Source organism: Ursus americanus, chromosome 30 (genome assembly GCF_024610735.1).
Source record: "Ursus americanus isolate L20-20 chromosome 30, mUrsAme1.1.p, whole genome shotgun sequence".
Classification (NCBI taxonomy): domain Eukaryota; kingdom Metazoa; phylum Chordata; class Mammalia; order Carnivora; family Ursidae; genus Ursus; species Ursus americanus.
In genome coordinates, this window is record NC_142156.1 from 31,754,367 (window position 1) to 31,777,843 (window position 23,477).

At 56.2% G+C, this 23,477-nt stretch overlaps 1 protein-coding gene across 1 annotated transcript in view; it reads right to left on the minus strand.

Annotated features, from left to right (window-relative positions):
• Window positions 1–23,477, minus strand: part of BCR (BCR activator of RhoGEF and GTPase) — a 119,611-nt gene that overhangs the window by 24,153 nt on the left and 71,981 nt on the right. Inside the window, exons 5-14 of the mRNA XM_045802470.2 lie at window positions 22,109–22,216; window positions 18,192–18,252; window positions 16,875–16,927; window positions 15,188–15,328; window positions 5,400–5,521; window positions 4,212–4,380; window positions 3,513–3,632; window positions 2,515–2,590; window positions 1,088–1,192; window positions 358–432 (exon numbers count right to left, since the gene is read on the minus strand). Coding sequence (XP_045658426.2) covers window positions 358–432; window positions 1,088–1,192; window positions 2,515–2,590; window positions 3,513–3,632; window positions 4,212–4,380; window positions 5,400–5,521; window positions 15,188–15,328; window positions 16,875–16,927; window positions 18,192–18,252; window positions 22,109–22,216 — 1,030 coding nt within the window. The remainder of the gene's footprint in view (window positions 1–357; window positions 433–1,087; window positions 1,193–2,514; window positions 2,591–3,512; window positions 3,633–4,211; window positions 4,381–5,399; window positions 5,522–15,187; window positions 15,329–16,874; window positions 16,928–18,191; window positions 18,253–22,108; window positions 22,217–23,477) is intronic.

The window sequence follows — 23,477 nt, forward strand, 5'->3', positions numbered from 1 at the left end:
TGCCTCGGAGGGGTGGGAGGAAAAGGGTATCCATTTAGCTGTCAGCAGCCAAATCTACGCTGCTGTCGGGGTCAAGGTGCTGCTGCCCACAGCTTGGAACCCAGGCTGTATTTTCCTGTCTGTAGCAGACCCCAGTGCCTGTAATTATAAGACCTGCCTGCAGGGAGCAGCTCAGCAGCTCGCACATCTGGTCTAGAGACCAGAGACAGGCAACAGTCCGCTCCAGGTGTCACCCCGCACAGGACCTCACAGGGTTAAGAGTCCAAGGCATCCGATGATAATCTGAGTCACGACCCTGGTTCCTCACAGCCTCCAGCTTGGTGCCCTGACACCTTCCTCCCCAAACCAAGCACTTACTTGAACTCTGCTTAAAGCCAGTGGCGGAGTGGACGATGACGTTCAGGAATCCGTACAGCCCTGGAGATTCATCATCTGTGCAAGAGAGCGAAGGGGTGAACACCTGTTCTCCTGAGAGAGGTCGGCAAGTGACAGGCTCTGCTTCAAAATCAACCCTCCAGGGGAGCACCACGTAGCTGCCATCTGCTCGGCACAGGGCCAGGTGATGTCGCAAGCCAGAAAAACAATCCACTGCATCCTCTGTCTCAGAGACCTTAGGTTCTGAGGTGGTTTACAACATGGCAGGCCGGTGACTGAGGTGAAACGTGGTAAGGTTCCCAGGACAGGAAAGGGGAGGGTGGCATGTGACACAGATGTCGTGCGTGTGCATGCATGTGCACAAGCATACACCTGTGAGTGGGGATGAGTAGACACAAGTGTGTGCGCGAGTGAACGCAAAATGCAGCATGACCAAAGGTGTGGGCGGGAAGCAGAGAGTTGGGAGGCCAGGGGAGTGGGACCAGACCCGGAGCACAGAGAGGGTCTGAGATGTGTTGTGTGACCAGGAACAAAGTCATGGGTCTCCTCAGCCATCCAGCAGCTGGGGAAAGACCACCCCTGACCTGTCCCATCCACTCCTGGGAGAGGCCGACAGGCCCTAAGCAGCACACACATTCCTTCAAGAAACCCATGGTCCCAAAGACAGTGCTGACAGCAGAAAGGGACGGCAGCCCTTGGGAGGACAGCCCACCTTCTTTGTTGATGGTCAGTGGAATGCTGTGCACGGTCTGAAGTTTGACACACGAATTGGTCAGCATCTGCAGCTCCACGGATGTCAGGGAGAAGCTTTTGAAACCTGAGAGGGCAGAACCCAGGTGCATCAATCAGCCAGTCAGACCCCCAGGACACCCAGAGGGTGTTCTCTGACTTCCCTGCAAGGGACCTTCACCACACCCTGGTGATGAGCCGCGGTGGCCAGGAGGGGGCGATCTGCTCCCAAGAGAGGAGCTGGTAAATGGCCAAGTAAGGCGTGGCCTTGGCCAAGGCTGGGCTCAGCGGGGAGGTGGAATTAGCATAAGGCTTGCAAACACTAGAGCTGGCCTGCCACCTAAGCACAGCCACAAGCCAACTGTGAGAGGGTGACCGGGTGTATCTTCCCACACAGATACCCAGCATAGCCCTGCCCCGCGTTCTGCCACCGAGGGCCCCTGTCTCTCCACCAGGTGAGGAAAAGGGGCTTATTTCTGTTGCAGCACCGAGCAGGGAGCAGACACTGCCATGCTGCAAATGGTCGGGATCCCCTGGTTATAAAAGGAAACCCAGCAGTCAGAGCTGCCAGGAGTGCCTCATCCCCCAGGATGCAGGGCACTGTGGGGGGAAATGGCTCAGCACAGGCAAGGATGATAAGCCCAGAGGGATGGGAACTCAGGACAGGGCAGAGGCGTGTGGAGCTCCCAGTCCAGGTCTCTCTGCAGGTACTCTCAGAACAGTGCCACACGCAGCGCACCTGGGAACGTCTTACCAAGGACAGCTGCAACCCCAGGACTTGTGGCAGGGTCTGCCTTCCCACCCCTGCCAGATGGTCAGACAGGCCCAGCGGCAGCTCTGAGCTCAGGAGAAGGAGAGAACTGCCAAGAGACCGAAGCACCCAGGGAAGGGACCATCCCAGCGAGGAGTGAGCACCCTATCCTAAGAGTGATCAATCGCTGGCCCCTTGGACAGGGAGTGGGGCCAGCACAGTGTGGCTGCCTAGGCGGGTCCAGCCAAGGGCCCTTTTGGCATCAGCACCTGAGGGGGACGAGGGAGGCCTGGGGGCAGGGCAGGCAAGGGCGCAGGGGGCCACAGGGGCAGGTAGGCAACAGAGTAGGGAGGTTCAGGAGGCAGACGGGGAATTTAGGGAAGGCACTGAGGGAGAGGGAGAGTTCACAGGGAAGGTCAGAGAGCTGGTGGGGGGTGAGGTACAGGGGATGTGGGGGAGGCATAGGCAAGTGGGCACAGAGGGCAGGGCCCTAGCAGGAGTTCCTGTCCAATTTATTTTCAGAATCAGAGCTCCACAGAGCATCTCACTTGGGTAAGAGCGCCACTGTCCAGCCCCTTGGGAAGGAAGAAAAGGCCTGAAACCATCGGAGGGGATGAATATCCTGCGGTTCCAAGCCTCTCCTTGCAGATGCCACTTACACTTCTTCTGCTGCTCTCGGATGTTCTCCCTCCACTCAGCGCGCTCATAGTCAGAGGAGATCAGGAATGTGTAACTCTGGTGCGAGAGAAGGAGAATACACCCTGGTTACCTCCACTCCCACTCAGGTGCCGCTCCCCGTCCCTGTCCACATGGAGTCCGGCACTGCACCCCTCCAAGGCACACGTATGTGGGTGCCAGAGGCTGGCTGGGGCCTGGTGGCTGAGTGTGCTCGCAGCTTGGCTCGTGCTTCTGGCACGCTCCACCCTTCCTGCCAGCTGGGCTTCAGGCCACAGCTCCTGTGCCCCGTGCAGCTCTGCCTCTGGCACCAGCCCCCTGCCTAGACTGCCTGGGCCAGGGCATGGCATGTTGTAACTTAGGGCCACAGAGAAGGTGACCAGGTGGGATCTGCAGAGGTGAGGGCCGATGCCACCCACCACCTGTGGCCAACACACAAGCCCCGAGCTGTGACCTAGAGACGAGGCGCCTGCAGAGCCCACCAGCTGCCTCCCTAGGCTGTGCGCGGACAACCACATGTGATGCCCACAGAGGGAGTGGCCCGGGCTCCAGATGGCACTAGGAGCCAGACTCGGGAGAGAAGCTCCCCTCAGGCCCACCACGTCCCCGGACAGAATCCCTGTACTGAGGGCCGGGTCTGCACAAACCTGCGAACCCCCTGCCCTATTCAGACTGCCTGGAGACCCCACTACCCACCAGCTGTGGGGGCTGAGCCAGCTGCCAGTCAATCTGGAGGCTTCGGCCCAAAGCACCAGTCAGAGGGACACACGGGCCTGGGTGAGCCACACTGAACAAGGCTCTCCTGGTGGGAGAACGCCCTCCAGGGAAAAAGGGCTGCTGCTGTACAGGCCCCATGGGAGCTAGGGTCTCGGCCACAGCACAGCGAGGTTCAGGCTCAGTGGGAGCTGGGGGCCAGGAGGGTCTGCCAGGGCTAGCAGCGGGAGGCCCCGGCTGGCTGAGTGAGATCGTAGTGGGCACTCACCTTGCCGTTGCGGTTGTGCACCCTGAAGGCCATGCTGGGGGACATGAGCAGGAGCAGCGACTCCTGCTCTGACAGCTTCTTCTTTAGCCTCTCGATGGCTTTGCTGCCCTTGTTTGCCCTCTGTGGGGGGAAGCCACATAGTCACGTTTCCATCCCGGGGGCCCAGTGCTACCCGTTCCCACCTGTCCCATCCCCACTGCTCCCAGAGCCTTCCTTGGCCTACAGGGTTTGTGGTGCGGTAGGCCCGCGGGGTGGGGGGAGGGGGGGGAAGACCCCTGTCCTGCTGAGCTCACCTCAGCCAGGCAGCCCCGAACCGAAGCCCAACCTTCCGGGGACCCGCCTTTTCTATGGCCACTGCATGGGGCCTGCTCTGGCCGGGGCTAACCCTACATGCGAATGTCTCATCCTCACCGTTCCTCCAGTCTTATAATCTCTCCGGAAACAACCAGGGGCCTGCCTGGGGCAGTCCAGAACACCTGGAGGGGCTGATTCCCCTACCTGGGACTCTCTCCCCACCGGTGCAGCCGGGCACCTCTTCCATCCCACATGCTGGACGGCTCCAAGCCTGACAGTGGGCTCGCAGGGGTCCCAGGTCCCCAAGGCCGGTGAAGTGGGTCAGATACTCAGATACCCGTGTGCAAAGGGTTGCTGCCACTCCAGCTGCAGAGCCTAGCCTTGCTCCTTCCCAACTGGTCTCACCTTCTCTCTCTGGATATCATTCTTGATCTGGGATATCTTGATCTTCATGGCATCCAGCTCCTCGTCCAGCACCAGGGGGATGTTGGGAGCTGCCTCTGACTCATCTACCGTCTGGAAGCTGAGATCCGTGAGTGGGATGTACCACTTGCAGTCATACTGCTGGGTTTTGCTGGGTGAGGAAATAGCGCATTAATACACGGACTACTTTCCTTTGCTAACGTCACTGTTCTCAAGAGCCAGAAAAGCCTAAGTTTGAGGCTTGCGTAGTTTATGAGACCTGAAAACCTAGCTTGTGGTCCATGCAATAGACTGGCATAACGCCATCAGCCAACACTGGTGACCCAGCCCTGGTGACCCCTAGCAACAGGCACTCTGCATGCGTGAGTTAGGCCTGATCCACCTTATCCTGGGTTGATGGTGGCAGCTCACAGGCTCCCTGATGTGGGAGCACATCAGGGGCATCCAATGACAGGACAGGACTGCAGATGCCCCCAGAGCCATAGAGTTTGAGGGGTTACAGATCTACCAGGGGTAATCCCCTGCCGTGACAGAAGGGGAAACTGAGGCTATCTTCTGAGATGACTGATTTAAATCTGCTCAGTACGGTAATGGCAGAATGGGGGAAAGAACCCAGTTCTGATCTTTCTCAATATGACCTTCTCTCCATTCCAGCTGGTGCAACCTGGGTGGTCTGATCCCCAGGAGAAGGGATGTGTTGGGGGGTGGTTTGTAGCCTAGGCTGGGAATAATTTAGAAGCTCTCACCAGGTCTGGGGACACAAAGCACAGGAATGGTCTAGTGATGCCCCCCCCGTCCACCCACCCCGCTCCCACCTGCCAGCTTGCACCAGATCCCGCAGCTCCCTGACCTGTCACTTACTCTTTCTGGGTTATGACGTGACAGTCCCCCAGTAGTACTTCAACAGGTAAGTTCCCCTTCCACTGTAGGAGATAACAGGCCGGTCACTGATCCTGACCTAGACTGTCCCCAGGTTGTTAATGGTGACCTTTCACCCTGAGCCTGCCATCATGGCCAGTTGGAAACAATGTCACCTAAAGAAAGTGGCCTGGCCACATAGTTACTGAACTCTTCAGGTTCACTGCACATAGAAAAAGCCAGGTTTCTTTCATTTATGAAACCAGTCCTGCCCCCGCCCCCCAGTGGGATGGGCGCTGTGTGGTCACTCACCCTCCACTCTGCTTCTTGAGCTTGGTGCAGAGGAGCAGGTCGGTGAACAGGAAGACGTGGCGCAGCTTGCGGGCCCCCTCCACCAGCTCCACCATGAAGCTGTCCTTCAGCAGCTGCCGGTGCTGTGCGGTGGAGTGGGGGCTCGAGTTAGGGCAGTGGGCCAGCGGGGGGAAAGGGGGGGCTTCAGAGCCTCAGCCTCCCACTGTCAGACCCACTCTCCAGCGCTCCCCCTGTCTCAGCAAACATACGCACTACGCTTTCCTCTTTGTTCAGCAAAGTTTCTTGGGTGCTTGGCCTGCGGAGGAGGGTGAGTGCACAGAGCTTGAAGGCTGGGGAAGAGGGACATTACAGCTATGTCAATCGTCTGCAGGAAAAATGATGGCAGGAAACCCCTGCGAGCAGGGCAGTCCCTGCCTCTGTGGGGCAGCCACTGGAGACCCAGAATGGGCAAGAGGTCAGCCATGTAAGGACGTTCTCCCAGAAGGACCACCATAGGACAGGCCCACAGCAAGAAGAGCATGGATGGGGCAGTCTGGTGAGTTGGGAGGAGGTGAGCCCAGAGTGCTGTGAGCAGCGGGCAGACGGTAGTCATGGGAGAGGCTGGGCTTAGTTCTGAGGGCAGCAGGAGGCCAAGCAGCAGGCCCACAGTTGGGACCTCATGCTCTGGGCTTCCTAGGGTCAGTGCCCCCTGAAGGGCAGAAGCCCACACAAGGACACCTGGATACCTGCAGCTGAGTCTGTGGTGACCTGCCCAGGACCCACTGGACCTAGACTAGCAGGGGGACAGGAGGCACTAGCCTGCCAGCAAGCTACATGCCTCCGCACCTGGGTGCTTCACCTGAAAGACAAGAACACTCCCACTGGCTTACACAGCTCCAGGACTTGCCAAATGGCACACCAACGTAAGTCAGTAATTCACCCGAAAAAGAGTACCCAGCAGCCCATGAGAGTCAACGCTGTGCCATGCCAAGGACACAAAGACAGGAGGAGAGGCTGACACGGTGAGCCTTCCCCTTCCCCATGCACATTCCAGGGATGCTGTGCGAGCACGTGCCCTCATCATCAGATGTGATCCCCACAACACCCCGTGGGCAGGTCCTTGAGCCGATTTCACAGATGAGAAATGGAAGCCTTGGAGAGATTGGCCACCTATCCTAAGCAGCACAGTGAGTGAGCAAGCAGATACTCAGTGGTCTCTGTCCTTGGGAACTCAAAAACCCATGGGAGGGAGACCAGATGGTTAGCGGGAACCCAGGCACCCTGGCTTCTGGGAAGGCCCCCCAGAGAAGGTGACTCTCCACTCCTCACTGTGATGGCTAGGGAAAGGTCAGGTACATACATTGGAGTGGGCAAAGACCCACAGCATCTCCCCAGCCGGAGGTATCTCCACCGCCGCCCCCCCCCACCCCGCAATGCGCTTGGCAGGCCCTCACACCTGGCTCCCCGGCCGCCTCTCGGGGAGCCTGTGCCTCCCTAAACTCTCCCAGACCCTCCGCAAAAGCTAGCCAGCAGAGCCACCCAGAAGCAAGCGTAGCCTGGGCTGGGCCCCAACACTCCCAGGTGCAAGGGCCACATGTCACTGTCACATTCAGCTCGGCTCGCAATGGCCAGCTGGCCCCTGGCCTCAGACAGCGACTGATTTAAATGGGAGAACATTAAGTAGAAGGGCTGGAAGACCGCCTGCGTGCCAAGGCCATGACTCACCATCACTCATCCTCTCCCTGCCTGCCAGGGGCAGACAGCCCACCTGGCACTGGTGCCCACAGGGAGCAAGAAAGTGTGTACACCTGGAGAAATGTCCACACAGAGCTGGAGACCCTGGGGCAAAACCTAGGGCAAACCTGACGGCTGGATCCTCATCAGGGAGCAGGTCTGTGAAGGCTCCTGGGACCCTGAAGTCCCAGAGGAATGAATGGACAGATGCCTCCACAGTAGGGACATGGCAGACGGTCTTCCAGTTTAGGGGGCAGAGACCAAGGGACTCTCTGTGATGGCACACAGATCCTCTCTCCATATAAAGGGGGACTAACATAATAAAAAATTAAAAAATAAATAAAATAAAATAAAAAAATAAAGGGGGCTGAGCTTCTGGCCACCACCAGCAGAGGGCCCCCTACATCCAGCTCAGAAGTGGACTCACCCCCTCTGCCAGCAGGTCAGAAATGCTGAGTCCCAGCAGCAACCACCCTCCTCCATTCCTCAACTGAGCCCCCTGGGGGCTCAGACTGCAGCATTGGGAGGCTCTGATAGGCAGACTCTTTTGATCCTGTGACAGTCGCCAGGCCCCTCCCCGTGAACTCTTGCCTACGCAAACCCTCACCTTTCTAAGAGAAGCCCCAAAGCCAAGGGTGCCTTACACGTCCTAGCAGCCCAAAGCATCCCAGTCCGAGCCCTGCTCCATGCCACGCTCTGTCTCCGAGGGCCGTCCAGAGCATGTAGTCGTACACAGCCCCTGCCAGACCCTTGGAGTGCACGGCTGGTGGACAGCAGTGGCTATCTTCAGAGTAAGGCTCTTTCACTGCGAGTTTCCCTGTCATGTCACAGTTACCCTCCCCCCGGACGAGGCACTGGGCCTTGCTTCTGAACCCCAGGCCACTCTGAGGTCTTCCAGCATGCACGAACAGAAAATATCCAGCAAATGGGCAGGAGGGGTCTCCCAGCCCCAGGAAAACAGGGCCCCAACTATGACACTGGCAAATCCACAAAGGGAGCCTGGACCCCAGCAGAGGGGCCAGAGTCAAGGGAGCGGCAGGATAGCAGGCGAGGGAGTGGGAGGGAGGGGGAGCTGGGAATCACACTGTCTCTGTCCATATTTCCTCAGGCCCAGGGATAGTCCTGAGGCACAGACTCGTAAGGCTGGTGGTCCTGCCCTGATGCACAGCCGAGGGCCCTGACCCCTGGCTAGATGCCTCCTGTGCTCGGAGCCCAGCTCAAAGCCCCACGCTGAGGAGGAATCCTGCTGCTGAAACAGGCCTGTGAAGAAACGACAACAAATCCCTATCCGCACAGACACCACTTCAGGAAAGAGAAAGGCCAGGGTAGATGATCGGGGAGGACAGAAATGAAGGGAGGGATGGAAAAGCTGCACACCCAACGGCGAGTTGGTGAGGGGCTGCTCTGCCCCTTGACTGAGGCATCCGAGGGGCTGTTGGACCCTGTGGCCATCACCTGGGCCTCCTCTCAGATCCCCAGTTTCTGCAGAGATGCCCTGCCAGCCCACATGGAACCAGTGTAGAGCCAGGAGGCCCATGCCTGCCCCGGAGACATCCCGCTCGGAAATGCTCACGAGCCCTGTCCCCAGCACCAACGTCCGGTCCAGTCCACCTGTCAGGTCCTCCAGGGGACACAGGCAGGGCCACAGCTTGGCTGCAATAGGTCATAGCCCCTTGGCACTGTGGGCTGTGGTCTAAAGATGGCGTGAGGTTGGGTGGCTGCAAAGGACTGTCCCTTTGCCTCAGCATCTCACACAGAGCACACACACCCCCCCCCCCCCCCGGTAGAGCTGCAGGAGAGACCTGGAACCCACCGCACCCCGGGATAGGGTAGCACCACACTTCTCGAGGCCTATGGGACAGTGATTCAGAAAAGCCAGCCCCTTGGGCCCACAGGAGTGTGTCTGTGCGAAAGAGAATCCACATGTCTGTGTGTGTGGCCCCATGAGGCAGGCACGTCTGTGTGTGTGTGTGTTCCTGTCAGTGTGGGTCCTGATCTGTGTGTGTTCCCGTGTGCCCTATGTGTATGTATCTCTGCGTCTGTGTCTTCATGTGTGGGTCATGTTCCTGTGGTTCTGTGTGTCACCCGTTTCCATGTTGCTGTGTGTCCATGGGTATGTGTCCCCATGTCCCTCTGTATGTATGTCTGTATGTGTGTGTGTCCCCTTGTGCGCATGTCTTCGTGTGTGTTGTGGGGTGGAGTGGGGATGGTGGTGGGAAGGCACTCCCTCTAGGGAGTCCCCCTACCCCACATCCCAGGTGGGGAACACCTGCTTAGAAGGGACACTACCTGCCTCCTTGAAAAACTGATAACCTCACCCTGCCTGGGAGTGAGGTGTCTGGAGCCACTGTGCCCCCCACTGCCTGCGGCCCTCCTTCCTCTCTTCTCTCTGCAGTGATAATGCTGGTTCAACCACTTCATTTCTCTGAGCCTCAGTTGCCTTAAAGATAAGATGGGATGCAAACACCTGCCTGGTACCATTTTTAGAGGAGTAAATGCGCCCACAGGAGGCTATCGGCTACCATAAGCCAAGTCCTCTGTGGGTATAGGCCCTGTGTTGAGAGTTGCCCTGTCATTGGGTCTCTCCCACTTCATGATGACTGGGGGGGTACCATCACCCCCAGTTTTACAGACAAGGAAACTGAAGCCAGTGAGGTTACATTATGTGCCCACAGTCTTCTGAAGAGGGGCGTCTCCTTCCCCAGGGTCTTCCCTAGGCTGGGCAGCCTCCTCCAGCTGTCATTCTGGCAACACTGCACCCCATCCCCAGACAGAACCCATCCAGGGAAGATGCATCTGGAAGTGCACTGTTATGGACTGATGTTTGTGTCCACCCCAAAATTCATGTTGAAGCCCTAACCCCCAGTGTGACAGTGTCCAGAACGGGGCCTTTGCAGGTGATCAGGTTTAGGTAAGCCTGCAAAGAAGAGAAAGACAGAGCTGTCTCCATGTGCATGCTGTGAGGAAAAGCCAGTGGGGCCTGGCCAGGGAAGACCAAGAAGGGTTGCCAACGAGGGCCCAGGTGGGGGCGGAGAGGAGAAGGAGGAAGATGGCTAAAGCAAGGGCCGATGAGGCCATCAGTTGCCAGCTGAGGGTGCCTGGCTTGGCTCCAAGCATGCGCCAGATTCAGAGTGTCTGCCCCTGCAGGGGGCCGGCAGCCTGAGTACCCGTGCCCCCAGAGTGAGGTCTATAACTGGGGGTCGCTGGCTACATGCAAACAGCCCAGCTGACACCGCCCATCAGAGCAGCCCTGGCTGCGGGGTGACTCGTTGGGATCCAGAGTTTCAGCAGGTGGAACCAGTGTCCCCAGAACAACACACGCGCAGCCGAGCATGTGCTCAGGGTCTCACCCGGCCCTCCTGCCCTCACACCTATTCTAGGGCTCTCGGCACTGGGCTACCTGGCCTCCCTGCAGAGCACACCTCCACTCCCTGGTCCCCAAGAAAGCCTCCTGTTTCCCGGGCCCTGGAGAGATGCATCACTGCAAGACAACCAGCTGAGGGGATGAAGTCAGCTCATGACGTGGCTGGAAGGGATGGGAGCGTGCTGGGGGGAGGGCAGGCTGAGCCGGGAAGCACACTGCTGGTGCACAGCAGGAATGCCCACCAAGCACCTGCGGGCTGCTGGGCCCTGGGCGGAGGGTGCTTCATGAAACATTGTGCACTTGGCAGAACGCTCCCAGGCAGCAGGTTCCAGCACCACCACATCTTGGGGAAGGAAAGGCTCAGAGTTAGGTAATATGCCCAAGCTCCTGGAAGAATCAGAACCTGGGCCCAGACAGGTCAAGAATCCAAGCTCCATCTGCAAGTATGTATGAAGGATTGAGGAAAGGACTAGACGTGGAGCATCGGCCTTGCCCTTAAGGGGCCCCCATGTTGTAGCCAGCCTTTGCAACTGTGGACACACGGGGTCTGGGCTCAGTCCCGTCCCACAGCTGAGCAAGCTGGTGCTTGCAGATGAGTGGCACTGCTGAGGTCACACGCAGTGTCTAGTGGCGCTGAGAACCCCAACCCTTCTGCTGTCTTCACCCCCACCCCCTTTCCACAGCACCCCTTATAAACTGCCACAGGGTCTGGCATTTTCAATTCTTTAATGCTCAAGCCAGAGGCCTCCCTTCTCCTCTGACTGAGCCTCATCACCCCTCAGCCTCAGCCTGCACCGGCGACATTTCTCCAGTGGCTCTGCTCCTGTTCGGCCTGCCCACCTGCCTTCTTCTGCTAGGGGCACCTGGGAACCTGGGTGGAGAATGGCTCCAAGACAAAGCTGTCTCTTGGGAAACAAGACACCACACAAGATCATCCCATTTGCCTCCCAGCCTGAGCTGGGGATGCCAGGCAGCGGTGCTAAGAACAGACAGGCAGCCACATGGGGAAATCAGCTGGCAGCGTGAAGTTAATTCAGCTAAATGAAGGAGCACCCACCCACCAGCCCACAGGACCCAGGCCTGGGAAGAAAATGTGCCAGCAGGACCTCTTGGTCCTGACCAGCTCCCAGGAGGTTGAGAAGGGTGTCCTCCTGGGAAGTGCCTGCCTCTCACGGCCCCTGTGGAGCCAGGGCCAGGATACAAGCTGGTTTTGAGAGCATCTGCCAGCCACAGTTCAGTGTCAGGGAGGTACCTGTAATGCTGCCCAAAGTCCCTCTTCCTCAAAGAACACAGCCCTGGAGCTGTGGGGACTGGCTGAAAAGGGTGATGAGATTATAGGAGCCATAGTGGGGGGCGGGGGTGGGGGCTGTTGGCCCAGCTCAGGGCTCACACGGTGCCTCTCCACACTGCTCAGACTGACTCAGGCTGAGCAAGTAGAGACAGGCCACCACTCAGGGGGCCAGCAGTGACTGTGGGGCTATCTCCAAACACCCTTGCCACTGGAGGTACCTTTCCTCTCCCTAGAAAACTGCTAGGAGAGCTAGAAACAGAGACATGCCACCCCCTTTCCATGCTCCCAGCAGGAGGAGTAGGGGATGGGGCTCCGCTCAGTGCCTAAAGCTCTGGTAGCATGCCGAACCAAAGGGGCACATCTCCTTATGACCACCTACGTCCAGGCAGCTCTCTATACAGGGACCAGGGAAGGGTGGACAGTCCTGTTGGTTCAAAGGGGTGTGAGGGGAGTGCGGCAGGGGCTATCATAAATCACAACACACCTGCGGTGCACACAGGTGTCAAGGCATACGCGGCCTCAATCCTGGCTCAGCTACTTAGTGGCTGTGTGACTGTGGGCAAGTCACCTGACCTTCCTGAGCCAGTGTCCTTGCCTGGAAAATACCTCTAACCTCACAGAGTCACCAAGAGCAATGTCATACACCAAATTTAGAGATAAGAACACAGGGGGAAAAGGTACTGTACCCACCCCTCCTGGGACATGCAGATTCTCTCCTGACTGGTGATCTAGAGGGTGCTTTCCCACCACCTCCAACATGAATGGTGCCCATGTGGGCAAATCATCACCGCTGCTCTTATACAGCCCCTCAAAGGTCATGAGACCCTGTCTCACAATGAACCTGTGGTGGGGCCGCAGATCCTGAGTCACTATACTCAGATTATGGACACTTAGCAAAGAAGTAAGGGCTTCCCAAATCAAAACCACTGTCAAGTGGTGGGCAGGACTTAACCAGGTTGGGGGACCGCCCTTCTAGCATCCTTTCTACCACACTGGGGATTGTAAACTGGGTTGGGCAGGCCTGAGGATACACTGAGGAGGACGCTCAGGCTGCAATCAGCTCTGATTCTGAGCACCTGATTGATTAGTGATGTCTGCTCCTGGAATGGTGGGGGCAGAGAGCATGAGCATGGACACCTGTCTGTCATACTGGGTTGGCCACCACCCCCCTTAACCATGCATGGGATGGAGAGAAGGCACGTGCGGGTCAGACTCACCACCTCTCAGAAGGCATTAGCTTTCTCTCTCCTCTTACAGTTGCAGTACCCGAGTGATCCCTTTCACTGAGGCCAACAGGGCCAGATGCTGGTGGGGGAGAGACTGGGTGCAGATAAAAGCCCTTTTCTTCACGAAATGGCAGGCCCCCCTACACTTCCTGTTTGGTCGCCCCCTGAGATCCTGACTGTGGGTCAGCATGGAAGGAAGCCTATGATAACAGATGCGGGACAAGGGCTGGGCTGCCAACTCCCAGGTAACATCTGATTTTCCTCACTTCCCTAGGGTAGCCGCCTCCACCAATGTGAGGAGTGAGAAGATATTTCTCTCCAGGGATCCTGAATGGCAGGATGGGGGTGCTGAGGGCAGGCTGAGCACTGTATGAAAAGGGAAAGGACTCATATATTTGCTTCCCAGGAGGACAGAACTCTCATAAGAGAAGAGTCGGCAAAGGAGAAAGAGCAGGTGTCCTAGGAGGGAAGGGTGAGTTGGGCACAAACCCACTCAGTACAAGGACTCTAGGCAGAAGCAAATCCCACATCCAGTTAGGGAGGCCAAACAGAGTCCATAACGGGGCCCCTGAACGGGGCAGGGCGCTGCTGTTGCTCCAGGAAGATCTGAACCCTACCACCCCTAGGTTCCAGACATCGAACAACTGGGTGTAGAGGCCCTGGGAGGTGCTGGGGACCCACTGCTGCCTTCCATGAGCTCAGAGACTGCTTCTGTTTGCCCGCCGACAGGACTCTTGCCAAAAATTGTGTGCTTTGGGTGCCCAGGCCCGCAGCAAGGTAGGCTCTCGCTCCCACTCTGTTGTAAAAAGGGGGAACAAGTCCAGAGAGGAGGAGCAAGCATGGTTCAAGTTGTGCAGTGGGTGAGTTCACGCGGACACTGGCACTGGATTCTGTTTGCCTGGCTCCAGGGTCTGGACCAGCAGGAGAAATCTGACCAAGCCCCTCGCTCATCGTCAAGCCTGATGAGACTCTGGGCACATGGGAGCCTTCTGCTCAGCACTCAGGTACCACTTCCCAAAGTGGAGGAGGGAGGACAGATCTGAGGGGCCTGCCTGCGAGCCCAGGTGGAGGAAGAAAAGAAACGCTGATTGTGAGAAGGTGAGTCCTCAGTGCTCAACACCTGGCACATGAACCGGAGAAAGAGAAAGAGGTGGCTTTCAGGGGCAGCTACGGTCAGGCCCACTGCTGGCCGTGTCCTGCCTGGGCCATACAGCTCCTGTCCCTGCACAAGAGCCCAGCGGCAGCAGGTCAGCCTCCCTTGCCTTGGTGCTGCTCACACTGGTGTTGGACGCTGGCCTCCCTGATTTACACAGCTCTGCTCTCTCATTAAGTGCTGCCCGCCAGGGCGGCCCCTCCCAGCAGGGTCAGAGGCAGCAGAGGCCACGGGGGGCTGGGTCCTGCGTTCTTAGGCCTTCTGTTCTCTACTCTCTTATCAATGATTTGCAGGGAGATAAAGGCCAGGGGTGGCTGTCAGTGAGGGGGGGAGGACGAATGAGAATCCTGGCTGAAGACAAGCAAGCCCACACACTGCTTGTATCTCCCTTTCTTCTTCCTGTCTAAATCCTTAAATCTGGTTGTACACGTTTCCCACACTATCCGAAAGTTTGCTTTTACCAAAGACTTACGTTAGTACTTGTTTTCAGTAACCAAAATAGATCTGAAGAAGATTTTCGCTTTTACAAATGGTGACGGCTTCATTTTACACCATTTCAGCTTACAAATGATTTCATAGAATGTTCTGCCTTCGGATAGGGGGGAAACCTGGAACTGGTTTTTTTTTTTACGTGTTTTTTTTTTTTTTTTTTTAAGATTTTATTACCTGGAACTGTTTTTTAATGAAAGAACACTCAGGAGGAACTAGGTTGTTCCAGGCACACAAATGACATCCTCCTTCTCACCGGTCTCCTCAGCTGGGGACCCCGAGCCGACAAGGGTGTAGGGAAAAGAAGGGGTGCCCTGGACAACTGCCGCACCAGAAAAAGAGGTGGCCAAGTGAGGTGAACGGCCCTGCAACTCCACCCTGACACCCTGCACTGGGGATTGGGTTATAGGGTCAAAGATCCTAAAAGGTACCACATTTCCTGTGTTAGGCTGAATGGCAGGGCACAGTCTGCTGTTGACCAGAAAGGGGCTCCAACTTCCCCCTGCCTGGTGGGGCAGCTGGCACACCCAGACCATCCCCAGGCTCGCTCACCTCTCCCTTCTTCACGGTCATGGACTGCCGGCGGGGCGTGATCTCCTCGTTGATGCTGGACAGGAAGTTCTGTGAGATACGGAGGGCATCCTGCAGCAGAGGGTGGTCGGGGTGGCTGGAGGGTGTGTGCTTCAGCAAGTCCTGTGCCAGGTGAGAGGACTCAAGTCAGAGACAGCCCAGCCCGGGCGCCCACCACGGTGTGCCAACTGCAGATACACACCAGGCAAACTCAGGACCGCCAGCTCGCCAAGTGTCACCGTCCCCTCTCAGACAGGTCAGGGCTAGGCGGGCAGCACTTGCGCGAGCACCATCCCACAAGTAGGTCCTAAACCTAGACAATGCTACGAGTCCATGCTGTGTGCACGCTGCCAACAGGGGCTCCCACTCTCAGGGTCTAGGGCAGGGTTTGTCCACCTCAGCCCCAGTGACATTCTGGGCTAGATCATTCCTTGTGGTGGGGGCTGTCCTGTGCACCGTAGCCCTGGCCTCTACCCACTAGATACTGGCACCCCTCCTCCTTTGCAGCTGTGACAAGAAACAAAGTCTCTGACATTGCTGCATGTCCTGTAGGGGGCAGAATCGGTCTTGTCCAGGACCACTGGGCTGTGCAAGCTCAGGAGAAAGCACCTGCCTTCCCTGCTCCTACTGCTTCCAAGAAGAGACTAAACCTATTCAGAACACAGATGGAAACGTTGACTCCTTCTCCACTAGGAATGCATGTAATTGTGCTCAAGGTCAACAGCTCCTTGGTTCAGAAAAATGATCTCCTCTTCGCTTTCAAGTCTTCCCTGCAGAGAAGCCTGGGGGAGAGCTCTGGTGCCCGTGGTCCCAGAACGCCCATGCCACCCCTGGCCGGCTCTGGCTTCTCCCTGTCAGGAGCTTAGAGGGGACAGAATAAAGGTCTCCGAGACTCTGCCCGATGGGTCACCAGCCAGAGCCTTCTAAACCATGCCTCTCATCTCCCTCTTCATCAGAGGAAATGTGCACTCGACAGAATATGTCACAGCTTAAATACTACAGGGCAGAGCTGTTTGGGCGGAAGTGGGACAATCTCCACCACATCATATTAACGGGAAAGAAGGCAAAGTGTGGGATGATACATATAGCACGACGCCTTCTGCGTAATTAAAAAAGATGCTCACGTGTGTCGGCATGTGCATAAAGGGATCCTTGTGGTGGTCGTGGAGAGGAAGCAGGAAAGGAAATGGAAACCTCACACACTTCAGTGACTTGGTTGTAAATTTTTTAAAAAATGCATGTACAACTTGCTCTAAATATAAGTGAATAGGGTCACCTGGGCCGTAGCGTAGGACTAGGGGCCAGTTTCGTTTTCCCCACTGCCTTCAGGAGCAGCCCCACTGAGACGAGCCCTCCCCACGCTCCCTCTCTCCAGGCTGGGAGGCAGTGGTCATCCTCGCGGCCGTGGAAGTCACCTGCTCTCTATGCCCCCACCCCGCCTGCCTTGGAGGCCCTTCTTACATGGGACAGGACGGTCCCTCCCAGCACCTCCCCCTCCACCCAGGAAACCTTGAGAACCTGCTTGGTCCCCCCTCACCCCCGTGAACCTCTCATTTCTGCATCTTCAATAAAGGTGTGTGGCAGGAACAGGGGCAAGGGGTGGGCAACACTGACGAACATCAGAAGCCAAGAATGCCAGGATGAGAAGGGCCCAGGTAGGGTGACTCACATGCAGGACCAGTGTGCTGCGTGTCACCCGGTCCACAGGCTTGTAGAGCAGGGCTGCAGAGAGACGGGCAGGGTCAGAGGTGGCCACGCACGGAGAAAGCAGGCCCAGACCACCTGCCTGCCTGTCCTCACAGCAAGTACTCGGGCAGGGGGAGGAGCCCCACCGCCACGTCCCCTGGGAACTACTCCATACCCAGTGCCAAGGGCAAACTCCGAGCACCTAGAAGGCCGGGCACATGGCTTTGAGCTTTTGGTCCATGACACTAAATGCTGGGTGCAGAACTAATGGTCAGAACCCAAGCTGAAGCCCTTCCCCCTGGAGCTGGGCAGCCCACCAGCATCCTGGTGCAGATGGCTGGCAAGAGTCCCAACCTTGGCAGGAGACCTGCTCTCTGGCCCGGAGGGTCTCCCAGGAGCAGACCAGCATGTCACTCATAATGCCCATCCCTGAGCAGTTTGGAGGCCTGACTCTGAGGACAGCAGGAATTCATGTGCCCACATAGGTCTTGGCTTTCTAAGTGTTTTCAGATACCTGGCCTCCAGCAGCACAGGGGCCCTGGCCAGCCTTGGCAGCCCCCACTTCTCCATGAGGATGGCGAGCCCGGCCCACCACGGGCACAGACGCCTAGATGTGTCCTGACATACATCAGGTGGACTTCCTCACGTGACTCCCACAACTACTCTAGACACGCGTCGTTCTTCCCATCTTACAGATGAGAAACCACGACTCAAAGCACGGTGCAGCTCTGCTAGCAGGGCCAGGTCTGCCGTTCTCTGTAAGCGTAACTCTTCACGCTATCCTAACGACCGTAACCGAGAAGTGACCTATCAGTCCTGATCCTGCTTCCGCCCACAGCAAGGGGCTGGACACACAGGCCTGGGAGCCTGACAACTCTGGCTTGCCCGCTGCCTGGCCACGTAGGAAGGACCTGTGTTCCAGCTCAGTTACTTCTGTTCTAAATCTGTTGTGTCACGTGAAAAAAGGGAAAATAAAATCCTCCTTACAGGGCCATTGGGGACATGATGACATTTTAAATGCCCGGCAGTGCCTGGTTTGTGGATGTTTGCATATCCCTACCATCCTTCCTGGTTGCTACTGTTGGCGGCAGGCTGGTCCTGTCCATGTCCTTCCCCACCCCACCACACCCAGTGCTGCTTTTTCCCTGTCCCCGCTCTCGCTATTAGAAGAATGGAACAGCAAAGGCTCCAGAGGGTGACCCAACTGGGTGCCGTGTTTGCTTTCCCAGCAAATGCCCCATCGGCTCACAGCAGCCGCCCCCACAGGGAGCACAAAGAGGCCTTGGCACAGAGAACTCACTTTCCAAAGAGTTCTTGGTTGTCTGGTCCTTGGCATCCTTGTTGCTTCTGGCTCTCAGGTTCTGCAAAGAGAAAAGCATGTTTTCACATGGGACAACGGAGGCAGCGTTGATGTAGCAGAAAGTTCCGTGGCCAGACACCTTCTGCAGAAAACTCACCCTTCTCTCGCTGCACAAAACCTTAGATGAGGCAAGTCTTAGGGGGCATCCTGGACCAAAGCATGGAATACAGGGTGGGCGGAACGCAAGGCCTGCCCTGGGTGCTGTGGTTCACCTGGGACTGTTGACATTCAGGGCCAGAAATTCTCTTACAGTGGGTGCCCGTCCTGTACACCGTACGAGACCGAGTGGCACTCCTGGCCTTACCTATGGGTGCAGCAGCATGCCCTCCTCCTGTTGTGACAATCAAAAATCCGAAGGCACTACTAGCTGTCTGTTGGAGACAAAATCACCCCGAGTCAAGAGCCTCTGACATACAGAATGCTGTAAAAACAAGGCAAACCACAGTGTCCTTCCTAAATGCAAAGAACCGCTTTCTCAGAGAAGTTAAACAGTGTGCGAGGGGGCTGGTGGGTTGAAAGACAGTCATCTCTGGAAACGGCCAGGGCGGGCCCCCCACCACTGAGACCTATGCCGGATTCCACCTCCATCCCACCGTCTCCTGACTTTGCAAATGCACAGGCATACCCCAGAGATACTGTGGATTTGCTTCTGGACCACCGCGATGAGGCGAATATCGCAATAAAGCGTGACCAGTGAATTTTTTTTGGTTTCCTAGTGCCAATAAAAATTATGTTTACAGTATACTATAGTGTATCAAGTGTTCAACAGCACTATGTCTGAAAACAACGTGCCTACCTTAATTAAAAAATACTTTATTGCTAAAGAATGCTAACTATCATCTGAGCTTTCAGCAAGTCAATAATCACCACAGACCATCACCAGAAATATAACGACAATGGAAAGGTCTGAAATGTTGCAAGAATTACCAAAATGTGACATAGTGAGCAACTGCTTTTGGAAAAATAGCACCGACAGACTTGCTCAACACACGGTTGCCGCAAACCTTCAGTTTGTAAAAAATGCAGTATTTGCAAAGTGCAATAAAGCAAGGTAGGCCTACACTTCTAACGAACAGGCACTATGGTCCCCAGGAAGAGAGGAGAGCTTTTTGGTGGGCAGGTCATGTTTTCACACAACCACATCAAAGCCATCATCGACTGGACCCAAGGTACCAAAAGAAACCAGGATAGAAGATCCCTGTGTACCTGAAATCATCTCCAGGAAGAACCTATGGTTAATCCCATTACCAGGCTGCTGAACAACAACACAAAACAGCACTGGGACGGGAAGGGGCTCAGAGATGGCGTGCCCAACCTCGTGTGCTGCAGTAAACCTCTCACGACTACAAATGACGGTATTTAGAGCTCACTGGAGCCTAACTCCACCATGCCCTTTGGTACCTCTCTTGAGAGTTTAACGCTCCTCACAGTGATTATTCCTCCGTACGTCTGCTTCAGCAGTTCCCAAGGGGCGTGCGGAGTGTGAGGGGGCGTGAGCGCAACACGAGCCTCTGCAAAAACCAGGTTCCATGCTCCTGTGAGCCTGGGAGGCGGCCCTCACCCCACACGCCCCTTGGCAGTGCCCCGTACACAAGCGTGCAGCGGTAGGTCCACAAGTACTGCCTCAAGGAGACTTACGAATTTGGCTTAATCCCACAGTTCTCAAACAACGTGGCCCCAGAGGTCCTTTTCCCAGAACTCTCAGTATCTATCGTGTGGGAGCTGGTGTTCCATGGAACCCAGCTTGGGCATCTCTAGTCTATCTGGACGCTGCCCTGGCTCATTTTCAGGACTGGGAGCAGATGAAGGGCCACTGCTCCACTGTTCCCTGTCCTGGAGGTGACCATCCAGTCCCCACGCCTGAGCTCTGACCCCCGGAGTGCAGCCTCTCACAGCCTGCTGCTTCTGTTTCCTTTGGTTTTGTTCTGCTCTGTCTAGGTGGCTGCAGTCTCTCCAGGTCTCCTTTAAAAACACAGGTGGAGTGAGATGCTGGGTGGCTCAGTCGGTTAAGCGTCTGCCTTAATCAAAGGGCTCGGGCCATGATCCCAGGGTCCTGGGACTGAGACCCACATTGGGCTCCTTGCTCAGCAGGGAGCCTGTTTCTCCCTCTGCCTGCCACTCTCTCTGCTTGTGTGCTCTCTCTCTCACAAAAAATAAGTAAGATCTTGGGGCGCCTGGGTGGCTCAGTCGTTAAGCGTCTGCCTTCGGCTCAGGGCATGATCCCAGAGTCCTGGGATCGAGCCCTACATCGGGCTCCTCCGTTGGGAGCCCGCTTCTTCCTCTCCCACTCCCCCTGCCTGTGTTCTCCCTCTCGCTGGCTGTCTCTCTCTCTGTTAATAAATAAATAAAATCTTAAGGAAAAAAAAAGTAAGATCTTTAAAAAATAAATAAATAAAAATAAAATAAAATAAAATAAAATAAAATAAAATAAAATAACACAGGTGGAGAACCACAGTGGACGCTGCCTCCAAGGTATAAGCTTCATAGAGGGCCAGCTGAAAGCGGTCTCCCTCCCAGCATCCCTGCCTCAGCTCAGATGCCCACAGGACCACATGACCCCTGGGTGGTGTCCCACCATTGCTTCCTACCTCCTCTATAGAAACCTGTCTGGGTGGACTTGAACTTGGCCCCCTTTAACTGAAGCCTGCTGTTAAAGGATTTGTCAAGGTCACTCTGGATTCTGCACCAACATCCCAGCTAGTGGGGCGGGGGGGTTGCTAAGTGAAAGAGCTGAAGAAAGATATGGCCTAAATGCTCTAGGCAAACCAGAGCAGACAGGGAGAGACGTCTGGAGCCAGCCTAGAACCCTGCATGCATGTAGCCTGTTACCAGCAGCACTAGGCAGGGAGTGCCTGCCCCCACAGGCTCTGGAGGAGCAGCATGGCACCCATTACCACCATGAGAGACAATGAGCACCCACGACACCCCACCTCCCATGACAAATTACAAAATGGCACAAAGCCCCCAGAACAAAGCCAGGTATGACAATCGGGTTATGACTGTCTCTCAGCAAGAGAGACCCCACTCACTCCCTATTTCTAGTTTCCAATTATCTTTTTTATGCTAATTTCTCTCATGGAATCTTTCCACCCAGAATCCTTATTTGGTGGAACGCAGGCAAGTCAGAGCTCTGAGGAGCTGGAGGCATCACAAGTAATGACAGGCCCGGAAAGAGGAAAACGTCACCCAATTGCACAGGGCAGAAACAGGATGTGGAAGGCTGGGGAAAACCTCCACGGGGTGCCTGGAGAGGCGGGTGCTGTAGGCTCTGGTCCAGGGCTGGTCACTGGCCCTGACAGCCTGCTTGTCCTCTCTGTATCTGAGGTGCTCTTCAGAGGCCCCTCATGCTAGCACTCTGGGGCTCGAGGTTTCAGTCCGTGTGGAGGAGCTCCAGCCTGGTGCTTTCTTCAGGTCCACGTGCTAGCTGCTCAGTGTCCCCGGCAGGCTAGAGGAGGAACAGAGCACAAGACCCCTCCCCGGCTTCTCTCTAGCGACCACGTACCTCCTCGGCCCAGGACTCTCAGGTCCAGACCTCCGCTAACCAGACAGAACTATGGACACTCCTTTATACTGCACACAGATGGTGCAAGACAGCATCAGTCTGGGGCACTCGGCAGAGCCCCAGACTTGGGCCCCGGCCTTGGGGAGGCAAGGCACTTGTGGCGCTGCCCCTCCTGTGTCCCCTGCACAGGACTGACAAGGCCAACCCAGAAGCATCTGGAAACAGGGTGGAGATTTACAACCAGAACCCGGTTTGGTGCGCCTTGCTCTCCCGGGTCATGATGTACCAACGACCGGCCCACGTCCCACCTGGGGGAGGTGGAGGGGTGCACCTGTATGAACAGTGTCACGAGTACCTCAGAGATTTCTGCAAACTGAGTGTTGGCCTGACAGCACTTCTCAGCCGTTTCCATGGCAACTCCGTAGTTGTCTACAAAGGCCCGGTACACACCCAGCTGGCTGGCCTGCAGGGAGGAAGGAAAAGAGTGTGGGACAGGTGCAGGACAGGTGCCGTTGCTCCCCATCTTTCTGAGAAACAGGCTTCTGTGCACAGCTCTGGAGAAACCCCAGGTGCAGCGGACAGCACAGAGCTGCAGTCACCTCAGCTCTTCCTCACTGTCACCTCCCACCTGCTTCCCCTCCCCACGCACTGAGCATGCTTCCCTCTTCCAAGTGACAAGTTGAGAAGTGACTCACAGCCCCAGGCAGGTAACGACTCCCTTCCACAACTGCTGATTCCTCCCACCCTATTCATACACACAGTGCCACCAGCAGTGGCTAAAATTCAAGGCTGTCCATGAATGCAGACAAGAATATACACAGGTGGGATGGAGTGGCACCTTCTCATTCTGACTGCAGGAGACTATGGTGGACAGGGAGATCGGCCCCTGGCCTAGGGCGGCCACAGTGCCTCGCTCTTGTCTGATCCCTTCAGACACATAAGGTCATGCAATCCAGCTGCCCTTGGACAAGACGGGGTCCCACTATCTAGACATGAGCCCAGCCCAAACTTGACAAGGGGGTCTAGGTATCACACTCCACACTTGGTGTGTGGGATATGTGCTGGCTGCCAGCTTCAAGGCCAGAGGCATCTTGTCTTTTGTCAAACCAAAGGTATTAATAGAGGGTCTCTTCACATAACCTCCTGGTCAGACACCCAACTGAGTGACAGCTTCCATGGGTATGGGTGTGTGTGTGTGTGTGTGTGTGTGTGTGTGTGTGTGAGCACACAGCCGCCACCATCTCTGGGCCCCAGGTCACCTTCAGAGGTAGCCAAGGGGAAACCAGCCCTCATCCTGTACCAGCAGAGCCAGGTCTGGGGAGGATAATAGAGGACCCCAGTGACCCGCTAGCCAGGATTTTCCACTGCAGCAGACCAGGGGCTGGAAGCCTAAAGCTTTAGCTGATCCTGGTGTTTGTTCTGTGCTGAATCTGAATTTTATTTCTACATGCATTTGCATGTATATTGAATTTTATGTTTCTTCAGATGATAATCCCAGATGCTGGGTAAGCCAGGCGCCCTTGGCAACAGTCTGGTCTCTGGCTCTGCTCCCTGTGGAGGCTGCATGGGGGCCACGCCTGGCCCCTACTGCACCGATCACCCCGACAAGTCACTGTATCTCCAAATGCCAACTGGGACAATGGTCAGACCTAGAGCACTTCCTTTCCTCCCTCCTCTGCTGCTCACTGAACGCCTAGTCCCATAGGAAGACCACTTTAGGCACT